The sequence below is a fragment of the Branchiostoma floridae genome, chromosome 16 (assembly GCF_000003815.2).
Source record: "Branchiostoma floridae strain S238N-H82 chromosome 16, Bfl_VNyyK, whole genome shotgun sequence".
NCBI classification, from domain to species: Eukaryota; Metazoa; Chordata; class Leptocardii; order Amphioxiformes; family Branchiostomatidae; genus Branchiostoma; species Branchiostoma floridae.
In genome coordinates this window covers 4,336,379-4,360,499 of record NC_049994.1, presented here as the reverse complement: position 1 = coordinate 4,360,499, position 24,121 = coordinate 4,336,379, and the positions used below count along the sequence as shown (strand labels likewise).

Below are 24,121 nucleotides of genomic sequence, written 5' to 3'. Positions count from 1 at the left end.
GCAAGATGTAAATTTATTCAGCGTTATTTCGTACTCGCCATGGGGAGCACGCCTCCGTCCGTCCAAGGAGGTTGAACTTCCTTGGTCCGTCTGTGGCACAGCTGTGTCATGTGATAGGATGTATCCAATGGCAGAAAAGAGTGGGGGGTTCAAATTTACGGGCCATACGTACGACAAGGAGCGGTTATTTTCCAGGCGTTCATTTTTGAAGAGAAGTATTGAAGAAAGTTTGGGCCTGCTCTAGCCCGCAAGTTGTGGCCGCGACACCGCTTTTACCGCCTAGGACCCCCGGTGACGGAATTTGACTCAAAGATACGAGGTGGCTATCATTCTGTACAAGCTGTTGTTGTTGGAAATCGACACAGAATGGAAATCACGGCCCTTGCACCATCCGGATTAATAGAAGCCGACACTGCAAGCTGAACATGTTTCGCGTTCACAGAATCCAGGACCATCCAACAACACGAGTCATATCGGCCACTACTCTAGGATCCTCTAGATCTTACCGGATTCTTATTCCTGTGGTGACCAGATGGAACTGTACATGTGTGCTCTTTTTAACTTACGCCGAGACGCTTCACCAAACACTGGAAATGGGACTGTGGACTGCTGCACGGAATTGCGCAACCGTTGTGATTGTTTCAACTGCCGACTACATCAGAATGAAAGGCCACAAATACCTAGTAGGCTGTAGGTTTTTTTTTACTTTTCCATGTAATATTTTCTCGTAATTCAATAAAATTTTAAAGTTTCATCCATTGTATTTTCTTGCTTTGAAATGTGCTAATGATTATTCTCCTAAAATGACACTTATCCACACCTTAATGCACACGTATATGAGACGTACAGAGGGAACTTTAAACATGTCTTAAGGGTGTTTTGGTACGTATTTATAACAACTTAAAGCTGCTAAAAAGAAAAATATAGACACATTAAATCCTCTTAATTCACACGTATATGAGACGTAAATAGGATTTAGATCAAATAAACGTAAAGTTTAAACATGTCTTAAGGGCGTTTTAATAAGTATTTTTGGCAAATTTAAGCTGCTGAAAAGGCAGCTAAACACACGTTATAATCCACTTAATGAACACGTATATGAGACGTAAACAGGCTTTAGATCAAATAAACGTGAAGTTTAAACAAGTCTTAAGGGCGTTATAATAGGTATTTATGGCAAATTTAAGCTGCTGAAATGGCAGCTAAGCACACGTTATAATCCACTTAATGCACACGTATATAAGACGTAAATAGGCTTTAGATCAAATATACGTGAAGTTTAAACATGTCTTAAGGGCGTTTTAATAAGTATTTATGGCAACTTTAAACTGCTGAAAAGGCACCTAAACACACGTTATAATCCTCTTAATGTACACGTATATGAGACGTAAAGAGGCTTTAGATCAAATAAACGTGAAGTTTAAACATGTCTTAAGGGCGTTTTAATAGGTATTTATGGCAAATTTAAGCTGCTGAAAAGGCAGCTAAACGCACGTTATAATCCACTTAATGCACACGTATATGAGGCGTAAATAGGCTTTAGATCAAATATACGTGAAGTTTAAACATGTCTTAATGGCGTTTTAATAAGTATTTATGGCAACTTTAAGCTGCTGAAAAGGCACTAAAACACACGTTATAATCCACTTAATGCAATTGTATATGAGATGTAAAGAGGCTTTAGATCAAATAAACGTGAACTTTAAACAAGTTTTAAGGGGGTTTTAAAAATCATTTACGACATCTTTAAGCTGCTGAAAGACAACGGGAAAACCGGAAAATAAGGACTAACACGGACCTACAGAAAGACCACTTAAAGGCAATATTTACGTACTCGTATAAGTGGTGTATAGATCCGTAAAGGAGGAAAATACGTCAACATTACGCATGGTTTCAGCATCCTTAAATACCGTTTTTCGTGCCGTGACACTTGAACAGTCCCTATTCTTTCCCCAGACTACCACCTGCAAGCAGTGTACATGCCCCTACTGTTTACACCCCATATATGGACTGTTTAGGGAACCCCATTGTGTAGTGGCTCCAGATAACTTTATGATCCAAACTGGGGTCCTTACAACTTGCTTGGGCTATTTTCCACTAATAAATCTATACTACAGACTTTTTAACTCTCCTTTGCATATTGTTACCTGTTAACCTAAAAAAAGGGGTCTATTTAATTGGGGTTTGAATGCTTGTATAGAACTTTGACATGTTAGTCTACTTCTTTACTTTTATCATGACAAATTGTTAATGTACGTGACTGAATGCCTTGTTTCTTGTTGACTTAGAAAGTACTTGATATAAAGATTGTTTTGTTTCCTAGTGAGAGAGTATTTCACGTAAACAAGCACTCAAAATATTGCACCCTCACTCACCCTCTAATATTTTTACTTCAACAGTGCCGTTTAGTGTCTTTGAGCAATAAAATGAAATGAATGATAATTGTTGACAATGAAATGTTCCCCGAAAAGTTTTGATAACAAGATATTGTAAATCATATATTTTAGCTTGTGATGTTCCTTAAATGCTAATAGTCTGACTGGAGGGTAATGCTAGTTCACCTTTATCCATTGAGTAACCTATATCCGTTGGTTTTAAAAACAGGGTACTGTAAATGCAGAAATGTTCGCGGTGGATTAATGTTCGCGGTTTTCGTGGCAGCCGCTTCACCGCGAAGTTAAAACCACCGCGAACATTTTTCCATAAAAGTAAGAGACTACAGTGCATGGTCAACCGCGAAATTAAAACCAACGCAAAAAGTACATTTTCCCGCTACCGCGAAATTAAATCCCCGTGAACTTAAATGCATTTACAGTATTTGGGGATTTTACGTCGACAGACGTTGTTTTCAAATTGCAATATTTTCGGTACATTGCAGTTTAAAACTACCACCCGTTGACTCAATGTGCCTAAACACCCCTAAACAACAGATATAGGTTCCTCCATGGATAAAGGTGAACTAGCGTTAACATGAATAATTTTTATTTCAAAGACAGACGAAAATCAATGCATATGTTGATGTAATCCCTAAAATGTACTTGCCGTGGCCTTACAGGTATATTAGAGAGAATAATGGATTAGGTATAACGCTGGCTCGCCTTTATCCGGGGGTAACCTATATTCATTGTCTGTAAGAAAAAAAACGTGTTTAAGGATATTAAGTCGACCGACGGTGGTTTCAAATCATAACATTTTGAAAATATTGCAAATTTGAAACCACAGTCCGCAGACTTAATATTCCTAAATGTGCTGTTTTTAAAGACCACTGATAAAGGTCACCCCACGGATAAAGGTGAACAAGCGTTAGAGGGAACAATTATTCAGGGAACCATGGGTAATGAATGTGGAATCTTTTCATAAAGACCTTCCATAATCCTCAATTTTTTACTTATCCTATCACACCTGGAGACACTGGATGGTGTTACAGGACTTCAGTGTGAGATCCTAACTAAATCCCAGGGACTCCCTTTCATTTGTTGTCATAACATCAAGAAAATGGCCCTGTTTGTCGACTCTTTGAGAACTGGGATTGTAGCCCATTTTCTCATCCTAGTTTTTCGGATTATGGTCACCTGACTTAACAGGGAAGGAGCTATCAATCAGAATTACTTGTTATGTTCAAGATAAATTTTAATGTAGTACATTTGGCAACAGTACTGGCAAATAGAGGCAAACCATATATCTCTAGAAATAGTTACATAAAATTTAACAAAAAGTATATACCAATATCCTGAAAATTTTGTCTAATAACAATTTTTCAGCTACAATCCTTCAAAGATTCTTGCAAAAACGCCCCTGCAATTCATAACAACGTGACAGAGGGACCAAACTTACAACGCTTCTTTCTGTTCACAATACATGTAGCTATTCATATCATCTGAACTCTCAAAACCGGAGGTTCTGCCACAGTTCCATAACAGCTGTTAGGGGGCATTTTGTACTTTTTCACCATCCTCAGAAGACATTGTTGCAAAATTTTTGCTGAAGTAAGAAGAAGCCTGTTAGTTTTCATATGGCATAGTAGGAATTTTTCCACACAAAGCATTCCTCTCAAACAATTCCGCGCTCCCTATTACATGGTCTTTACTCTGATCTCTCCCCAAAATTCCAATGTCTTATGGTTTTAGGGAAAATAGGGTTTGTCCAATTATCTAGTTTCTTACTTAATCCTATGATCTGTCTTGCTGAAAGTAGGTCAGGTTTTCTGCTGAGGTTTTCTTCTGGCAGAAAAAAAGAAAGGGGCACAAATGATCCTAACTAATCCTTGCTCGCAGTCAACTAGGCTAATTGACATGTATACTGTTACAGACACCCAAAAGAACAGTTACTACACACTCGATGCACTATTGCAAATTAAAATGTAGTAATGCTTGTTCACCTTTATCCACGGGGTAACCTATATCCGTTGTTCTGAAAACTGGATATTTTCAGGGATATCAAGTCGACGGACGTTCAAGGTTTCAAACTACAGTATTTTGAAAATATCAGTTTGTAACCACTTTTTCGGAAGTTGAAAAAAATTATGCTAGCTTGGAATACCATTAGGCCACACCGATTTAATTTCTTGGTTCACGGATTCGCTCGATCCTATTTTTTGGGGAAAAAAATAAAAATAAAAATTACCACTCAGCAAATTTTCACCATTAATGAAACCATTCACCAACTTTCTGGTGTAGCAAATTGGCCTTTATATTATAAGCTCCTTAAAGTGTGGGTACAGGTGCTGTTACTGTACAAAAATAGTGTTTTTGTACTTTTTTCAAGCTGAAAACTTTTTTCTTTATGTTTTGGATTAGCCGTTACCTTTATCCCAACCATTTTACGATTTTTATTTTTATTTCGCCCTCTTGCTCCATATTTTTTATGAAAAAATCCGTGAACCAAGAAACTAAATTGGTGTGGCCTTAGAACAAAAAAACATTCTAAGAGTAAATCTGTCTCTCACCAAAGCTAAGTACTCATTTTCACCTGAGTGAAGTGAGGAAATTGGTGTCAAGTGCATTTTCCAAGGCTACAGTGACGGAGCATGTCAGGGGGTTCAAACCCAGTACCTCTGGGTTCTGGGTCAAACACCCTGCATGCAATAATCCCACCAATACCGCCACCCTGATGTTGTGTGTCTGTAACTACAACAGAGCCCTTACAGTCCCTATAGACCAGTCAGGGCCAGACTGTGTACTGTCATGGCTAATTTCATTAGTAAGGGAGTCACAAATCTGAAAGGGCTGGGGGTGGGGGTGTTGCTAGAGTTGGTACTGATCAGAATCAAAATATCAGAAATGCATACAAATAGAATAGCAAAAGGTTAAAGAAATATGTCAAGAACAGAAATGGCAAAAGAAAAGGTTACCACATGAATGTAGTGGTAATTGTTTACTTGGAGTGCCAGAAATGTCAGAGACTATCAGAATAAAAGGATCTCTTCTATACGATGTAACACACATTGTCAAATGTTTTTTATGCATCTAGTATGACAACAGCTGGTGACAATATCTAGATCTTCTTTTTATTTTCACAATCTGAAACTTTCTACATGTTTGCAGACCCTTGTATATTCTTTAGTGGTGCAAAAAGGCAGTAAGTTTTCTTGCTGTTTCAGTAGCATGGTAATTTACTTTACAGGGAGGGGTCCGATAATAGTCCTTCGCTACACATGCTAGCCTAGTGGTTGATCCCCTCTAAAGAAACTCGCCATCTACCCCATATAGTAAAATGAAATGTCCCTTTATAAAGCTAAACAAGTGTAAATCCTCAGACAGGGTGGAAGACAGTAGCTTGCAACTGTCAATCAAACCAGGCAGTTACAACAACAGACAAACATCCCACAGGACTTAGTACTTCCCTAGACAGGAATGTTGTAAGAAAACTGTCAACAGCATAGATTAGCATCTTAGCTGTCCTTATCCTTAGTGCAACATCTTGGATATACACTTTCCACTTTGAGTTTGAGTTTGAGTTTGAGTTTATTTATTCGCACGTAGAACACAAAAACAGAGAAATGTACATTGGATAAAACAAATACTGTGCGGGAGGAAGGGAGGAAGCCTAATGGCTTATGCGAGCCCTCCTCCTATAACGTATGCAATTCTAATGAAATAATTGAGGTGATAAACAATTGATAATAAAACAAGGAAATGTATCAACTAAATTAACACAAAAAAGCCATCAAATAGAGAAGCTAAATAACAATTAAATTATTAAAAGCAGGGAAATATATCAACTAAATAACAACTTAAGCTATCAAATGGAGAAGTTAAGGAAAAACTTATTGGCAACAATTTAAATATTGAAACTATCGTAACACAAATGAAGCTATATAATATAATAGAGAAGCTAAAGTTAACGATTTAAGAAAAAACAAGGAAAACAAGAAACACTTCTTAGCTTAGCACACCTTGATAGGACTGACAGTGTAAATGTCATATTATCAGTGACCACCTCTACATAAGGACCACCTGGCCATAATAATTACAGTCAAACCTGTGTTAGTGACCACCTCTACATTAGGATCACCTGGTCATTGATACAAATGTACAGTCAAACCTGTACAAGTGACCACTTCTACATAAGGACCACCTGGCCATTGATAATAATACAACCAAACCTGCACAAGTGACCATCTCTTATACATACAGACCACCTGTTAAATGTGACCACTTTCTGGTTTCCCCTAGATTTTTCCTATTAAAACAAGAATTAAGAATCCTGTCTACAGTGACCACCTGCCCACATAGACCAGATCTTATCAGTCCCCTGAGTATTAAACTTCTTGGGCAGTTAAGCCTTTTATATGGAGAGTTATACTCCAAGCAGATGTTGGGTCACAGAGATCGGGGAGTGAGTCAGTAAAAATCCCGACCACTACTTTCTCCTGTGCTAGAGAGGGGTTTCTGAATGTTTCTTTGGGATGACTACCTCCCTGGTCCTTTGTAAAGGTAGTTCACCTTTATTCGCGGGGTAACCTATATCCGTTGGTCTTAGCGACAGGATATTTAGGGATCAGATTTATTTCACGACGGTTTCAAACTGCATAATTTGCAAATATCACAATTTGAAACCAAAGGCTGACAACTGGACATCCCTAAAATACCATGTTTAAAAACAAACAACGGATAAAGGTAACTGCGCGAATAAAGGTGAACTAGCGTTAAAAACAAAGGTCTCTGGTACATTTCCAAGCAAAACTGATTTGATAGGTGCCAATAGGGCATCAAGTTTCTTTCCATACAACCAGGAAGACATCACTCGATGATAAATCTGTCAAACATGTTTCTTTTAGGAGCTTTTAGACACTGGACCAGTTTCCTGTGTCCTTTGGTTCACCTTTGCAGAATGCTCCTGGGAGAGGATAGCATGCCAAATAAAACCTTAACATTTGCAGTATATTTGTGTAACCCATTCATTTGTGGAATGTGTTATCATAGGTAGGAATCTGGCTAATATGTCATTTACACTACATTTGCTGAACATAAAAGGCATCATTAATGTAAAAGTGATATACTATAGTTCCTTAGTGGTAAATGGTGGTAAATGGGCATTACCTAATTCCAAGGTGTGTAAGTTTTAAAGGGATACACTACTATGCATAGATTATGTAGATGTACAAATGTTTGCATAATTTATCATAAAATATAAACATGGAATTCTGACAAACCTGAGGACTTTAACATAATTTTGGATGAGATGTTCATCCTACATGAAATAGATCATGCTAATTAGAACCTTATTTGCATAATCAATGAGACAAGATGAAAAAAGAAATCTATAAATGCTCTAAATATTTTATGGAGGTACGCAGTCTTCGAACTCTTGTTGATACGATCTATTATCTATTATCAGCAATGCACTAACATCCGTCGTTTTCATCACAGAAAATCCGATCATCAAACAAAACATTGCCGGGAAACAAAGCAAATGTCTGGCAATTAGACGTGGGACTATGCCCAAGCTACTGATAAAGGAACATCAACCCAGAAGATAAAAAGTGACAATTTCCCATTAACAACATCAATTTACCTTTACTATCAGTAAAATGCATTCGTCAATACAAATTGAAAGGAAGATTATCACTTTGTTTTCATACCGTCATTCCTTTTGTACAACGATAGACTGAAATGTTCATGCAAAGTAATAACGTTATAATGCTAGTTCACCTTTATCCGTGGGGTAACCTATATCCATTGTTGTTAAAAACGGCCATTTAGGGCTATATCAAGTAAACAGACGATGGTTTCAAACTGAGATATTTTGAAAATATTGAAGTTTGAAACCACTGTCCGTCGACTTGATATCCCAACGTAGCCTGTTTTTAACAACAATGGATATACAGTAGGTTATTTCATCCCATTTATAAGTCATTTTTTGGCCTACCTAGTAGAAGAGTGAGGAAATGGCCATGTTAAAAACAAATCAAAATGGACGCAGTTTAAATCACAGGTAAATATCATCCCCGAAGAAAAATCCTTTATCACACAAACGTTGTAGACAATTTTTTGTCGCCTTGGTGACAGACTCACCTGGTCTTGGAAGTAAAATTTGCACAGGGATTGTGAGTTAACAAAGAGAGGCAATGTTTTGGGGTCGGTCCACACAGGTGGGAGGTTTGAAGGTCTGAGGTTTGTTTGAGGACTGCAGTGACCGAATCTGAGGTTTTGTTCCATCTGCTAATTTTAGCCCGAGCTTCCTGTCTCAAAGGGGCCGTTCCCTGTAAAAGTACTAGGCTAAGTATGTTATCATCACTCTCAAAATTCATACTTTAAGAAAGAACTAGAAACTTGACACAATATGGTAGCATTGATATTTTTCAGCAGTCCTAAACTTGTAAATGTAATCTTATTGAAGATTTTGCTAGCTGCAACATATTAGCATCATGAACTGAAAGAAAGGAAGGCCCGTTTTTGCTCTAAAGAACCTGATGTCTTTTTTGAGGAGGGGGGACTTTTTCCTATTCAAGAAGATACAATTGGGGAACAAAAAAAAACAGAAATGCACCAAAGGTTTTTTACCTTCTATAACACACATTATGCCATACCTGTGGCGCGAAAACGTTCGATACGGGTGTTCCGGACCGGGCCATAACTTCCGTATCGCACAGGTTTGAAAGGCGTATCACACAGGCTCCATTCGAATAAATCGAACTGTTTCGAGCGGGCCGAGTGCGGCGCCATCGAAAGTTCGAATACCTGATTCGGACGTTGGAACATTACTGTTGCAACACTTTTTGTTCGAGGGCATCAAATTTGTTCAACTTCTGGCGCATTTCGCATCAAAACAGGGGTTTTCTCAGATGGGTATGACATGAATAAATCATACAACACGGTGTATTCCGCATCACCCTCGGTCCCAGCCCTCCCGCGGGTTGGATCGGCCGACGGCCGAAGGTCGGGCTGGTACCTCGGGCCATGTTGTATTCTATATTTCTAGCCCAGCTACACAAAAGAGTTCAATATTTATGTTCAAACCATTAAACACAATAGTTACTGTACACTGTGGTTTAATCTTAAGATAAGTGTTTCCAACGATCTCTTTAAAATAGACCCACACAAGGTAGAATATTTTTACAGCTTAAAACTTTGACCTATCCCAAATTCTTAAAGCAAATCCATCTCCTTCAAGGCGGAAAAAATGTGAAGTGCTTAAGTAACGCTGAGTTTCTAAAGCCCTTCTCAGCCACAGTACCGTGCTTGTGGTCGACTAAATATTTACCTAGTTTGCAACAGGTCGATAATTTGCCTAATGACCTAACAACGAGGTTTAGGTGGGTGTTAGGGACTGGTACCGCTACCATGTACTGTCTAGGATTTAGTAGACTAAAGCAGTGTAGAAAATTTAGGTAGATAGACGTAAAAGAGTTTTCTATGCTACTTAGTGAGTATGCAAAACTATCTGGTATTAAAATAAGGTTATATGTGTATGAAAAGATTCTGGAAGAAACTCCCTTTCTACCGGTTACGAATAAATCCTAAATTTCAAGTCAATCCGATGATTTAAAGTAATTAAAAATTGATTGTTACTAGGGGTGGGTACCGGTACAGAAAATTCAGGTACAGGTCCGGTTCAGGTCCTGAGGTCCGGACATATACATGAAAATAACTTGTTGCTTACGTATAATGGCTACCTTATGAAAATTTGTCGGAACCGCAACTGGACAAAATCGTATTGCTTTTTATAAACCTTTTGTCAATACAGTACCAATGCTTGAATATTTCGTATGCCATTTCACAAAGCCACATCTTTTGTCAATGTACAGTTTTATGATCGCATATATTAGTTTTAAGATCATTTAGAACGGTCACTTTACGATTAATTTTGAGGAAAAAATGTCAACAACGAAAATTGAAGAGAGCGGAGCTCCGTTCAGTGTATTAAACAGTGATCGATTACCTGTTGTGCTATGACCCTGTTCTTCTATGGATCGAAGTTATTTAATATCACCACCCACTTCGAAAATCACGCCAGGGTTACCCTACCCTACCACCCGACAACAATAAGCACTGTTTGGAGGGTAAAAAAACACCGAAACGCGACACTCAAAAACACATCAACCAATTGCAAGGATCGCCGTACCAAGCTAGCTAAGTCACGATGTCAAATAGACCTTGCCGCAATATGGCGAAGTTATGCACACAATATGCCCAGTTTGTACACCCTATTTGGCAGCTTTTACGCAAACATGATATCCGAGAGGAACTTCTGAGTGGGAAAATATTTGTAAAGCTTTGCAACGGACATATCTTCCTTTCAGAGGCCGACGCGATGGCGTATGTTTATCAAGCGAAGAAAGTATGCGTAATAACTCAACTCTCTGTCAGCAAGTTCCATTAACAAAGACCCTTTCTAACTGCCACTTACAGTTTTACACAATGCGTAAAGAAAACGTAAAGGGCTAAGGTACCGTTAAGGGCTTTAATGTTAGTTCCTGTTTGCTGTAAGTCTAATCCACCTGTCGAGAGAGGAAATTGTACAGAACAGTGTACTCTATTAGTCTTTTGGCACGGAGAAAGAATTGCAAGTACGCGACCCTGGCTAGCCCTTTTGAACCCTCCTTTCCGCTCAATTCAAGAGTGTTTCCCATCTTGGAAAACTCAAGTTTCTTACCAGTGTATACAAAGAATGAGGATCAAAAACGAGTTTTTATTTGTTTTTTTAAATCTTGTATACTTCAATAGATAGATTGAAAATTGTTGGACAAAATCATCTCTTTTGATGACCACTTTAGAAATGTTTGAAAATTTACAAAACAATTGATAAAAGAAGCATTTACTTTTTTCGAAATATAGATGAATATTCATAACGTTTTGTAATTATTTGACAACATTTTGAAAATATTACAAATGTTACTAAAAAAAATTGCGTAGACCTGGAATGGACTCTTGTGGCTCAGTGGATTTGTCCACACACAAAAAAAGTCACAAAAATAAAATGTGTGTCAAGTTTTTACAGTAGTGTTTTTTAAAGTGCCGGTTCCCTTTTTGGTCCCAAATGTCGACATGACTGACTTCTTCTTGTGGATTTAATCAAGCTGTGAACATACTTCTCTTCCAAAGGCGGAGAAAAGAGGGGTTACGGGGGTTTCATTTTGGTGCATGTGTCCGTGGCTGCGAACAAAGGACGACCCAAACAGAATCCGTCCCTCGGTTTCTCCAACCCATATAGGGTTTCAAATTTTGTTTGTCGTGTCAATTTCACCCTACTTTGCTTCTGGAGGCCGGTTAAGAAAACCGGCGGCTAACGGTACAAGAAAGTGTTAAACAAGGTCTATTTCAGTTCAGGTAGACAAGGTAGAATGTGTTAAAACGGCGTAAGGTCTGAAAAGTATGGTTTGACAAATTCAGACGAGTTTTAGATTTTCCTGTAATTTGGCAATGGGAAGGGTGGTATTTGCTGCTTTTTAGATCCTTTAATTTGTATAAGAAAATGGCGTACCAAAATGTTAGACCCTTGATAAGAGAAAAGAATGCAAGCCACTTAGTATTAAGTTCGATGTATAACCTGGACAAAGAAAACGAAATCGTCGATTTTTACCAATGTTGCTTCCCTGAGTGTATACAAATAAATAGTTTGGTATCAGATACATTTTGACACGCTAGTAGAAAAAAACTAAACTATTTTCTAACCTCCTTGTTCCCAAGTGTTGATGTTGTAATGATTTGTATATATGTTATCTATACTGTTCAACGACTTACTGTTCGCATTCAGACCATTGTCGTGGCATATAGGGTAGCAAGTTTCCTTGCTATTTCAGTAGCAGGATATAGGGAGGGGTTGCTAGTACTTCCCTTGCTCGAGCCACCTCCACGATTACGGGGCTCCCCATTGTATGTCCCTTCCGAAAGACAGGTGCAGCCCCAACCGAGATGCCCTACCCAGGATTGAACCGTGACCTCCCAGTTACCAACTAATCGGAACCAGGAGCTCAACAGTGAGGCTACTACCAGTTGAGCTACAGGGACATCCCAAACACAACTTACCATTGTGCGGACAACTAACATACATGTACCAAGTTCAAAGTCAAGAAGATTGATGTTACTTACCCCCGAATGACACAGTCTTCCTGGTTTTCGTGATCGTCGGGGTGAAGTCCATCGTAGTACTCAAATCCGACTGGGACAGACTGGAATTCGTCTTCCCTGTACAGGAAAAAGCCCAAACATAAATACATGTCAGAACTCCTCTATAGAGACGTCCCGGAATTAATGATTCCTTAAGTGTTCTTGACGTATAAAGTACCAGCTGGGAATTGTCTGGTCGTAGTTTTAGTAAAAAATGGAAAGCAGACTATTGTGGTCTGTTTTAGAGGAAGAGCGCGTAGGAACGCAACTTAGTAGGTATTTTGGTCGGAAGTTCTTGGCGTCTAGAAAGCCTGAGGTAAGAATTGTTCCGAACTTGACGCGTGGGAAAAGTATGTAGACACGCAAAGAACGCGGAAAATCCACTTTAAAACACCGCTTGGACAAGTGGATTGCATTAAAACCTAGACATACTACACATAGTGGTCATAGTTCTGTGTGTGACGGAACAAATTATTGTAGCTTTTATCAAAATGATTACCGTTTCTAAAATCATTGTTCTTTCAATGTCTACCAAATAGTTAAGTTAATTTTGTACTTACGATGTTGCGTTTACCCCCAAAAATTAACAAATTCGAAACCTCCATATCGATATATTTTTTTTTACTTTTACAAAACAAGAAATGGTATGGAAAGTGTTACTATTAAATACATTCTACTGATAGAAATCGAATATATACAGCCTTGTAAGTTAGGTGTGTAACCCGCTTCTTGAGTTACTTTCAAAGTTTTAGATATAATCGGCCCCTGTAGTTCCAAAGAAAGTCGTTAAGGGTCCCAAAGCTACATCACTTTCTCCCTCAGTCACTCACAAGAGCTATGTACCACTCAAAAATCACACACAAACACACACACACACACACACACACACACACACACACACACACACACACACACACACACACACACACACACACACACACACACACACACAGCTAGAGCTCGGTGACGAGCCGACCCACCATACCCATAAGAGACCATGCCCACAAGACAAGTCTCAAGTTCACGTTTGTTTTCATAACCAGGCGTTTTGGGCACTGGGTCACGTCCGAACGTAGCGGGTAGGCGGCAATGTAAACAAACACTATCAGCGCTCAAACAACCCTGTTTCGTACATCTTCCACATCAAGTTCCTCTCGTATTTGCATATCCAAGCGGAAGAACATCACATGTATAACGAAATAACATAACAGCTCGGTTAAAAATCAACACCTTTGTGTAAACAAACGCCATTCTGTGACAGTATCTTGAAGAGTTTCGACTGTTTTGAGACAAGGACAAAGTTACAGACATGCGAGGTTCTTTTCAGCCTTTAGTAACCAATATTAACTGTGGTTCTCTACCAAAAATAAACTTAGGTTAGAGTCCGTTAGACAATACGTTAGAAAGGGTTGGACTATACTTAACGCAAACGAAATGCCTTTGTCGACTATTAATAATTAATTCAGACTTAAAACATGTATATTGGCTTTAGAATGATGCAATAGGTTACAAATCTAAGGCATACGCTATGCTTTTGTGATACGGTTTATATATTTGTGTGATATAAACTATGGGAAATTTTTCGGAATGAGTATCACGAACTTAATTATATACGCCGTACTACAATTGGAATATCATCAAATAAATTATACAAATGTCCAAATGTCATGGTGTTTTGATCAGATATCGTTACCAAAATGTCACAGATGATAATAGCTTTTCGTGATCAATAGAAGCGAGCAATATTTGGTGTTATATTCATTTTTGCTTCACCGTGAATAAAATGGAAAAACAGATCAACAAAAATTTATTGACAAAAATACATGTCATTAAGGGTTGCGTCGTACAGTCTAGATAGCATGTAGAAACTAAAATATTAAGAGTGTCTTATCCCTTTGTTGTCAATCATTTTGTCTAATGTTCATTTATGGCGCCATCTCAGTCGTCGTAGGTCACGATTTGAAGTCGTAGAATTTTCAAGAAGGCTGTGACAAAAATAAGCCAAGACAAGGATCTAAGACAAATTACCTCCCGCAGTAAGACAGCTTAATTTTGCAGTAAAAAAACACACAACTATGCCAGCTGCGATCGTACTCAGTCACACGACGAGACAAACGCACGACATATGTGACCGGGCCCCTAGTGCACGCAGATTTCTGACTCACAGAGACAGTCTAATCTCCAAGCAGATCCTACGGTGCCATAAGATAGTCTCAAAGCTGCCAAAGGTCGTGTAGTCGGCCAAAGGGAGTAAGACGGGCACCGGGGCATACACACTCCTAGGCCGGCTTCACTCCTCTGACAGCTTATGATACTATCTTATGCTACCGTATAGGATCTGCTTGGAGATTAGAGACAGTTCACAAGGGCAAAACTGGTAAAACATGCCGAGAAGAAACCGTCTGGGACAAACACTCTGCCGCAGGCTACAAACCCTCCCCACACATTCCAACATGTGCACACTGACAGACATGTCACAAAACTTACAGTCTCTTATCACCAACCCCTTACAACCCGTGTTAAGCTGCTGTTAGTCCAGATTGAGAGCTATTTGGCTATCTCTAGTAATCTATGATTCAGTGTAGGGCGGTTGGTTTTTAATGTATTGAACTGAGGTAAAGATAAACACACGAGTGGCGCAGTCAGTAAGGTGTGCGAAACGCCCACTAAACCACTGGTTGCATTCTTCTTTTGTTATGTCTTTGCAGATCTTAAGGACACTGGAAAGCCTTTCATTAACTACTCATGAAAAGGGCCGTTAATTAAGGCGCTAATTAGCGTCAGAGAAAATCCTACACGGAAGCTTGTATGTAATATGTCAGCTTTATTTTGTACAGGTTACCAAAATCGTGCACTCGAGGAATGTGGAAAGATGGGCAAGAGGAATAACATTATTTTTTCGATACCAAAAAAACATAAACATTCAAGTATGTCTTTGTATACTGTAAGAGAGTATTCTTTCACTCGAACACACCCAATGTTTAACATCTTAACATTGCTGTCTTGTATTGTGGGGTTCCTATAGAACGTTAATTCCATAAGAGGTGATCTCAACGTCATACAAAGGGGTTTCCATTTAGAATAAGTATCAACCTTGGCATTCGACAGACGGCCTCCAAATTTGCTCGAGATAAAAAAAGAGGGGAATTAACTCTTAAGCAGGGCGTGATGGTCCGAAAGGTAATCCTTTGTTAACTTCAATGAGTTGACATGATTTTCGAGACACTGTCTACTGTCCGACCGCCAAATTTGAACCAAAAAAATGACACAACTTTTATGCTTGGAGTTTTGCTGAAAAAAAGAAGACATTTTGCTAACTTCGTGGTTGAAACTTCACAGATGCTAGCATTACATTTGAACGCTAAATGTACCGGAAACGTGAAAACACAATGATAACAGGGTTGACTATTTTGAGTCGAGGTTTGCCTGAAGAGCAGCACACGAACTAGAAAGAAAGCATAAAAGAAAGCTAAATCGTTTGCTCTTGTTGTTGTTCATCTTGTAGCGCCTAGTGGCACATAGGTCAGCAAGTTCCCTTGCTGTTTCTGTAGCAGGGTATGCTTTTACAAGCACTTCCCCTCTAACATGCTTGAGGCACCTCCTCGAATACGGGACCCACCATTTCATGTTCTTTCCTAAAGACGGATACAGCCCTAACCGCTGCAGTACCGTAACAGGCTGTCAGGGGGCCCAAAATCTAATCGTTTCCAGGTCTCACCAAGACCTACTCACATACCGAATATCAATACAATCCATCCAGGCGTTCTTGAGTTACGCTGATCTTCTACATACATACATACATACATACATACATACATACAAACATACAAACATACATACAAACGCTACCCGAAACATAACTTTCTTGGCTAAGGTAACTAGAGGGAGTTGTCACTTGAAGTATATGTTCACTACTACTACTGGCGAGCTCTTGCCGTGAGTGGTAACATTTTTTCCCTGGTACGTAGACCGGCCCGGTGACAATGATTGTATCAGACAGGTTAACCTGCCGTAAATAGGTACCCTACACACCTGGGTTCAATCAACTGGCGGCTAAGTAAGATTTATGTTATCAGGTAGTGGTGTTAAGTACGACAGATTTGGTTGGACACTTATGGTGAGGGAGTTGGGGGGGGGGCGCTTTCTAATGACGTTGTATTTGACCTTTTCTGTATGTGTGAAGAGTTTTATGCAAATATTTTCTTACATATGGCTTACAAATAAAATAATCTTTTGGAAATAGTGATTTCAGATGTGTATTTACAAGTATCATTGGTCTAAAATTATGTTCATCGAAATCGAAAAATAAAGTTTACATATGCACACGTTTTCTGACATTCTCAGTCTGAAAATTGCTTTGTGTTGTGAGAAGGAAATCATTGTGTTAGTTCGTTCGTTGATTTTAGTGCCTAGTAGTAGGACAGCAAGTTTCCTTGCAGTTTCAGTAGCAGGGTATATTTTTACGGGGAGGGGTTGCTAACCATTCCCCAGAGACCCTCATTCTACGTCCCTTTCCGAAAGACGCGAGGAGCCCCAACCAAACAAAATGCCATGCCAAGGATTTGAACCATGGACCCCCAGTTACCAACTCATTGGAACCAGGAGCTCAACTGTGAGGCTGCTATCAATTGAGCTACAGGGACATTCTTATGCTTGTGCAAGAACTTTTAGTAAAACATTTACAGATCGTGCACTGCCTCGTATTTGCGGTATGTGCACACGTAGCTCTCCTAATGTCGGTGTCCAGGCTACGGCAAAGCTTGGCATGTTTGCATGTAATACAGTTATAGACACAAACATCGCATAATCCTTGTATTTACCTACCTTTCTGATAACGTATGAATCAGCAAATACCTCACAGCTAAACTTAGAGCTATGTAAACCACGAAACATCAAGAAGAAAAACGCCTTAAAAAGTCACGGTCATGCATTGAAGTCTTTTGAGTCACCCGCATAAAAAGAGCTCATGCCTAAAGTACGAAGTCTACCCCGGCAAATTCGTGGCATGGCTAGCGCTCCCGTAGTGTAGACACAACAAACTTCAGTGGCAAAATATTCCCCGGGCTTCTGCCGCCAAATGTTTAGAGAGAAACATCCGGACCAGCGACCACATTGTACCCGTGTAACACCGCTATAACATCGGGGTATTGCTGGTATGATAATTGTGTGGGTCCCTAAGCGTTGACACAACAATAAAATCCTTTAGGTACATTTATCTGTTTATGAATCGCACAGAACTCAAATCAGAAATAATCTTATTTGCTTTACAGTTATATCATTGCCAAAACTAATTTTGAAAAGTAAAATGGCAACAGAAGATGTAGAATCATGGTGGAACAGAATGTAACGTTTTGTTAGGAAGTTCTAAGCACATATGGAAACACACAACGTAAACATAGGGGTGTTGGGTGTAACGTATACCATAACATGTAAACTTTTAAGCTTCTCGTCCGGTATCAACACACAAGGCCTTGAGAAATTCATAATCCTTTTTCCCAGTGGCAACAGAAGAGTTCCCTCCAAACAAATATTTCTTCTGTGTGTCAGAAACGCACCAAAGGAGGGCGCCAAAATTTTGCATAAGTCTATTTGTCACAGCTTTTGAGATTATGTAAAATAGCATGTCTTTATATAGATTTAGCTGTTTAACACTCTTCAGTGACTTGTTTGATCTAGACTAATTAGAATAATTGGTTTGTAATGGTTAATCTACAAATATTTGTATACATTTCACTTCACATTTCCTTTAGTGATGTGGATTATTCTTTTCACTAAGACAACCTCTTGAAACTTTGTCGGTAAGGTATATTTGTTAAAGGTACATTTTGTAAAATTTTGGCACAAAGTTGGAAATATTCTTGACAAGAAAACCTTTATGTTCATGACATGTACAACCATATTTAAGCATATTTGCGTCGTCTTTTCGTATTTTTGGTGTTTGTGAACTGTGCAAAAACAAGCTACCCAAAGTCTTCTGAGTTTCCGAAACCATCTCAAACTATGCGGGCGATCAGTGCTAGGTTTTACTTTAGCAGTACTATATTCAAACCTTATGGGTACAAGTCTTTATACGTATTAGGTTGTTTTGGTAGTTGTTAAAAAGCATGGCGGAATTATCCTAAAAGGGCACGCTGTGTTGAACTATTGCCCTTTTAACCATGTCTAACACCTGGATACGGTCATACCTGTTAAACAAATGGCTACAGAAAAAGAGGAAACAACAGCAAAGTGACCTAAATAAAGATTGTGTCCTTGCTAGACGTACCTGTACTCTCTGTATCGTGGTGTTTACCGTTGTGAGCGCCCATGTTGGATCACTATCGCGGTCGGTCAACAAGAGTGCACTTCACCGAATGGCTTATCTACCGACCACTGCTGGTGTCCAAGCTCTTCGCATGTCGCCTAGCCACTCGAAAACTCCAATCTGTCACACACTTTAGTACCCCCAAATGCTTTCCAGCTGTTGATAGTGCGTGTGGTCGTCAGAGATACGCGCAAATTTATCCGGAAGTGTATACTTCTTGTAGGGAGAAACGTTATATTACACCCGCACAGTATGCCGTAGTTCACCCACTTCGAGTTGCGGCCACCATTTTTTTTCAGACGATATTTGTCGCTCTGACGTAAATGTTTGGTCACAGTCGCCAGGAGGTCGTGGAAGTCTGCTTCCGATAATCCCTCAGTAATTTGTCAAGTTGGCTGTCGGGACCACCTGTTGTACACACACAATTCTTTCTCACCGCAAACTGCTCCCCACAAATATCCTAGAGGGAAACTTGAAGGGAAAAGGTGTTAGAAACCTGCGTTTGTTGTCGTTGGGCGTTTCACAGGTGGGACTATATAGCTCAACACGTAAGTTCCCTACTCGACATTGTTTGAACTGCAGCCACTCCAGAGTCCGTTCATCTTTGGAGAAACAAACTTTTCTGAAGGGTCGAGGCACTCTTTCGAGGTTTTGACAGACCAGGCAAACTTGCTCACGTCCTCCAAAACACACTTGCGGGTCCAACCTTGAGGTGCGCTCGAACACTCTCGGCTCACAAGGCACGTGTGGTTGCTAGTTGAAAACCTGCGCGACCGTGGGCTAGCTGTTACACCTTTGTCCTGGTTGCTTCTATCTCTCCTTACAGACAAAAACCGCAGGTGAATTGCTTCTCTCGACTTGTAGTACCTTCAAACTTGAAGAAACATAAACAGGTGTGTTCTGGTAGCAAAATCTCTGCCCAGTCACTGCATAGAATCCTTGGAGTCGAACCAAATCCGTCGTCGCTGTATTCCGCACGTCTTACCTTCTGTGGTCTACCCGTTCAAGGTGTATATAAATACCAGAGAACATCCCTCAGGCATTCGCGGTAAACATACAGGTTGCTGGCATAAGAACAGGGCTACAATCACGAAGGAAACCTTAAAAGGTTCACCTAGACGTAGTCTACCGGTTCGTCTGTACTGCGAACGAACTGTAGACCTGCACGGAAATTGGAGATACCCTCTTCAGTGTTGGTGAGCTCAGCTTGGGTAGGGTTACTATTGTATGTATTGTGTTGGGCTCTGCCAATTAGGGATTCATTATTTGTGAATGGAACCCAAGCGGGCGGCGCCATTGGCCCAAGGCGCACCCAATTCAGTTACTGGGTCTGCTCTATTTGTGTTTATGACTTGTGTTGTCGCCTCGTTTGTTGCAGGTACACATGCATACCACGAGGATGTAGTGTTTACACTGTAATTATATATCTACGGGATTTTTCAAGCCTTGCTTAAAAGGCAGGTGTGTTCTTTGTTGAACTACATTTCGGAGCAGAACTTGAACCATGAGCGAACAGGTACTCATAACCTAGTTATAAGAGTAAGATGTTTTAGTTACTTAGAAGACGATTCCGAAGCCATCCTTCTGAAGTTTATGACTTAATGCCAACATACATAGCTGTCACAAAAGAAAAATAGCTGAATATTTCTGTGTATTCTATTTCATTGTTCAATGAAGCATCAAGTGAATTTTTGAGGGGGGGGGGGCAGGTAGAATTAAAGTAGGTTCTTCATATTTAGCGCATGGTACGAGCCTAATACTAAACTTGCAGTTATGCAAGAGTGAATGTGGCTAGTTCTATTGCTAAGAAATAAACTCGGTATTAAATGTATATTAAACTGTGTATTGATTTGCCTCAGCCGCTATCGCCACTCATACGAAACCTGAATATGTCCAACCATGTACGAAAACACTCGGACACCGTCCCATGTGTGACGTTATGGTCGGTTTGTCCTGTATTTGCATAGTGTACAGGAGTACTATCGTGGACTGAATAGAAAATCAGTTAGAATGCTTGTCACGAATTAGGGAATACCAGAAACGTTGCAGCTTTCTTTTTGTATTATGTATTGTCCTTTTGTACGCTCGTAGTTTCAGACAACCATTTACTAGTATGTTAACATCTGCAAAAGAAGGAATTATTGCGTTCAAATAATTGCTGTTTTACGCAATCGACTAGAGCAAAAATAGCCTGACAAAAGAAAAATGACGTATATCGATTGACATTGAAATTAGACTACACATCTTTAAGTACCCTGATCATAGATATAATGTGATTTATTATTAGAAAACTCAATAGTATTTGCTGAATTTGCAACAACATTTTTTGATTGCATGGCATATTAAGAACTACTACGGCTTTTTCTTGGTCAAATTGGCGCTAATTTGAAGAAACTGGCCCAGTATAGTTGCGTATAACGTTTCAATAGTAATAGTAAGAGAAGAAACGTTTGAACTGGCGTTTGTCGAATTCTTCTCCTCAGCCAAGTCCTTGTCCCGCATTGAGAGTAACCGTTTCAACAACTTCTATTCGTATTCATCCAAGTGACACAAAACAAGTTATCTTGTTCACGATTGTGGTGCTACTGTTACTCCAATGCGTGAGCAGGTGTTCAGGCCTACAACAATGTCGGCCGGTCCTCAACTTGATTACCGCCGGGCCTCCTGCCGCGAGTAGGGGTCACTTGGACCCAAAGGAACGGGACCCGGTGCCTTTCACCCCAAAACCTTTGTGTGGAAGCGGACCTTCTGTCATCTACTAGTGTGACAACGTTAACGACTTTTGGCTGGCGCGCTTACATTGTGAAGAAGTATAATTGATGACTGTAGGAAGGGGAGGCTACGGCGATTTGATTATATAGATGACATCGACGCGACGGCGCAAAATTTTTCGTCCGTTAAAAAAAATGAAGATAAAAATTGAACAACAGACCTTACACTGTAAACTTTAAAAAGCAGCTACTAAATGAGAAAAAATGAATGCCATAAATAATAAAAAAATGTCGAAAAATGCCAATGTCGCTGAATTTCAAAGTCAATGTGAAAGTCAAAGAAGACATGAAAGAATTATAACAAAAATGAAGAATCATTTGTTCCATAGATCATACTATGTGTGTTGTCGTTTGTTCAACATTCCTTACTACTTAGAAGATTTGATAATGAAGGTAAATTTTTTTTCTTGCCAAACTTCTTAAGTTTGCGGCGAAGGGATCATCGCGAAAACCGCGATTGTCAAACCACCACAGACATTTACAGTAAAACATACTGCACAAAATTTAAAGAAGACGCCTTATTGTAAATGTGATTACGAAAATTAATCTTGGTCTCACCTCTCTACAGAGGATGAACTAAACTGCATAACAGGTACATTTTGCATGATACTTTGAGCCACTCCCTGGCTTTTGTTTTTAAAGACATTGTTGTATGTTTTTCCCAAAGATTTTCTGAAGACGATGTACAGATATTCAGCAATCACAGAATATTAGGTTATGTTCGTTAGAGCTTTGAGAAAGCTAGTTTGCAAACGGCAGTTTACTATCTTGGTTCATTTGGTTTGAACGGTGTTTGAAGTGCTTTGCTTTTTGTCTTCCAAAATAAATCACTTGTTTATCACCAATGTTTCTGATTGAAGAGTGCTTTGACCTTTATATACATGATCTATACTATATGTTAAGTTCTTTCTTTCAAGACCTGAACCATAGAAAGTCTACCAAGTACTCATTTAGACTTTCTTGTGCCAGAGGGGGAGTTGCTCCCACAGTAAGTCCACCCCACTTGAGGGCTGTTTGTGTTAGTTTTAATGGACTACTATCCAGAGTAAGTCCTTAACATCAATTATGGGAGTAAGTCCATCTTCAGTCCTCCCTTAGTAAGTCCTTTTTCAGACCATTGTACTTACTGTGGATGAAAAAGGACTATGGTCTGTGGTAAGTTGTTCATAAGGCCAAGGTTTGATATTTGTCTGTAACTGTCAGCATATGTTAGCCATTGATATACAGTCAATTTAACAAAGCTTGAAAAGAAAAAAAAATGAACACCATGCTAGTAATAAGCGGTAATCGTTTATTGCACAACAGGGCTTACTATAAATAATAGTATGTAATTACTATTGCCAAAGTTCACAAAAACAATAATTTTTGTTACTTCATACAAAATAGACAATGTTGCATTGGCTATTTTCTTTAACATTTGGAAGCAAAATATTTTGCAAAGCATAAATAATATTGGTGCAATTTTTTATTGCAACTGTAAACAAAAATGTTGAGCCCTTTGTCAACATTCAATTTTCAATATACTTTCTTCAGGTTCTTTTTTTGTCCACTACCTACAAAGAAGGCATTGTGATGAGGGCCAAATTGCCTCTATTTTAACAGGAATCTCATATTTTCACTAGTACTGGGATCTATGAATGACATAGACGAATATCACAATCTTTTCTTCTGATGTGAACTACCTTAATTGTTTTCTTCTTTTGGAGAAACGTATCTATGGCAAGCATGTTTGCAGCATTTTTTTCTGAATTAGGCCACACCAATTTAATTTCTTGGTTCACGGATTCGCTCGCTCCTATTTTTTGGGGAAAAAAATAAAAATAAAAATTATCACTCAGCAAATTTTCACCATTAATGAAACCATTCACCAACTTTCTGGTGTAGCAAATTGGTCTTTATATTGTAAGCTCCTTAAAGTGTGGGTACAGGTGCTGTTACTGTACAATAATAGTGTTTTTGTACTTTTTTCAAGCTGAAAAATTTTTTTCTTTATGTTTTGGATCAGCCGTTACCTTTACCCCAACCATTTTACAATTTTTATTTTTATTTTCATTTCGCCCTCTCGCTCCATATTTTTTATGAAAAAATCCGTGAACCAAGAAATTAAATTAGTGTGGCCTTAGAGCAAAATAAGGAACTACACCGTATTATCTGCAGAAATATTTAGGAACTCATACTCATGTAAACGGTAAGGACATGTTGACTTAATCATATGAAAATATCTGCACACGCTTCAATTTTCATCCGTTTCCAAAATAAGATTTCCACCTTACTACAAATTTTGCAGCAGCTTGTACCAGAATGCAAAATGCGTAAATATATGCTGGGACTTGAAAAAAAATTGAAAAATGGATATTTAGGTAATAGAACGCCAAAGTAAATTCCAAAGTAAAAAATGAAGACTCTTTTGTTTGGAACTTACCATACTCTGTGTGAGTAGTTATTTGTTCAACCTTCCTTACTACTTGGATTCCATAATAAAGTAAACTTTTGGG

General features: G+C 39.0%; 1 protein-coding gene across 1 annotated transcript in view; it reads right to left on the bottom strand.

Moving 5' to 3' along the window:
* The window catches only part of LOC118403207 (F-box/LRR-repeat protein 7-like), a 53,396-nt gene extending 33,319 nt beyond the window's left edge, over positions 1-20,077 (bottom strand). The window contains exons 1-2 of the mRNA XM_035801788.1: positions 18,817-20,077; positions 12,534-12,629 (exon numbers count right to left, since the gene is read on the bottom strand). Coding sequence (XP_035657681.1) covers positions 12,534-12,629; positions 18,817-18,859 — 139 coding nt within the window. The 5' untranslated portion in view covers positions 18,860-20,077. The remainder of the gene's footprint in view (positions 1-12,533; positions 12,630-18,816) is intronic.
* Positions 20,078-24,121: the final 4,044 nt, after the last annotated feature.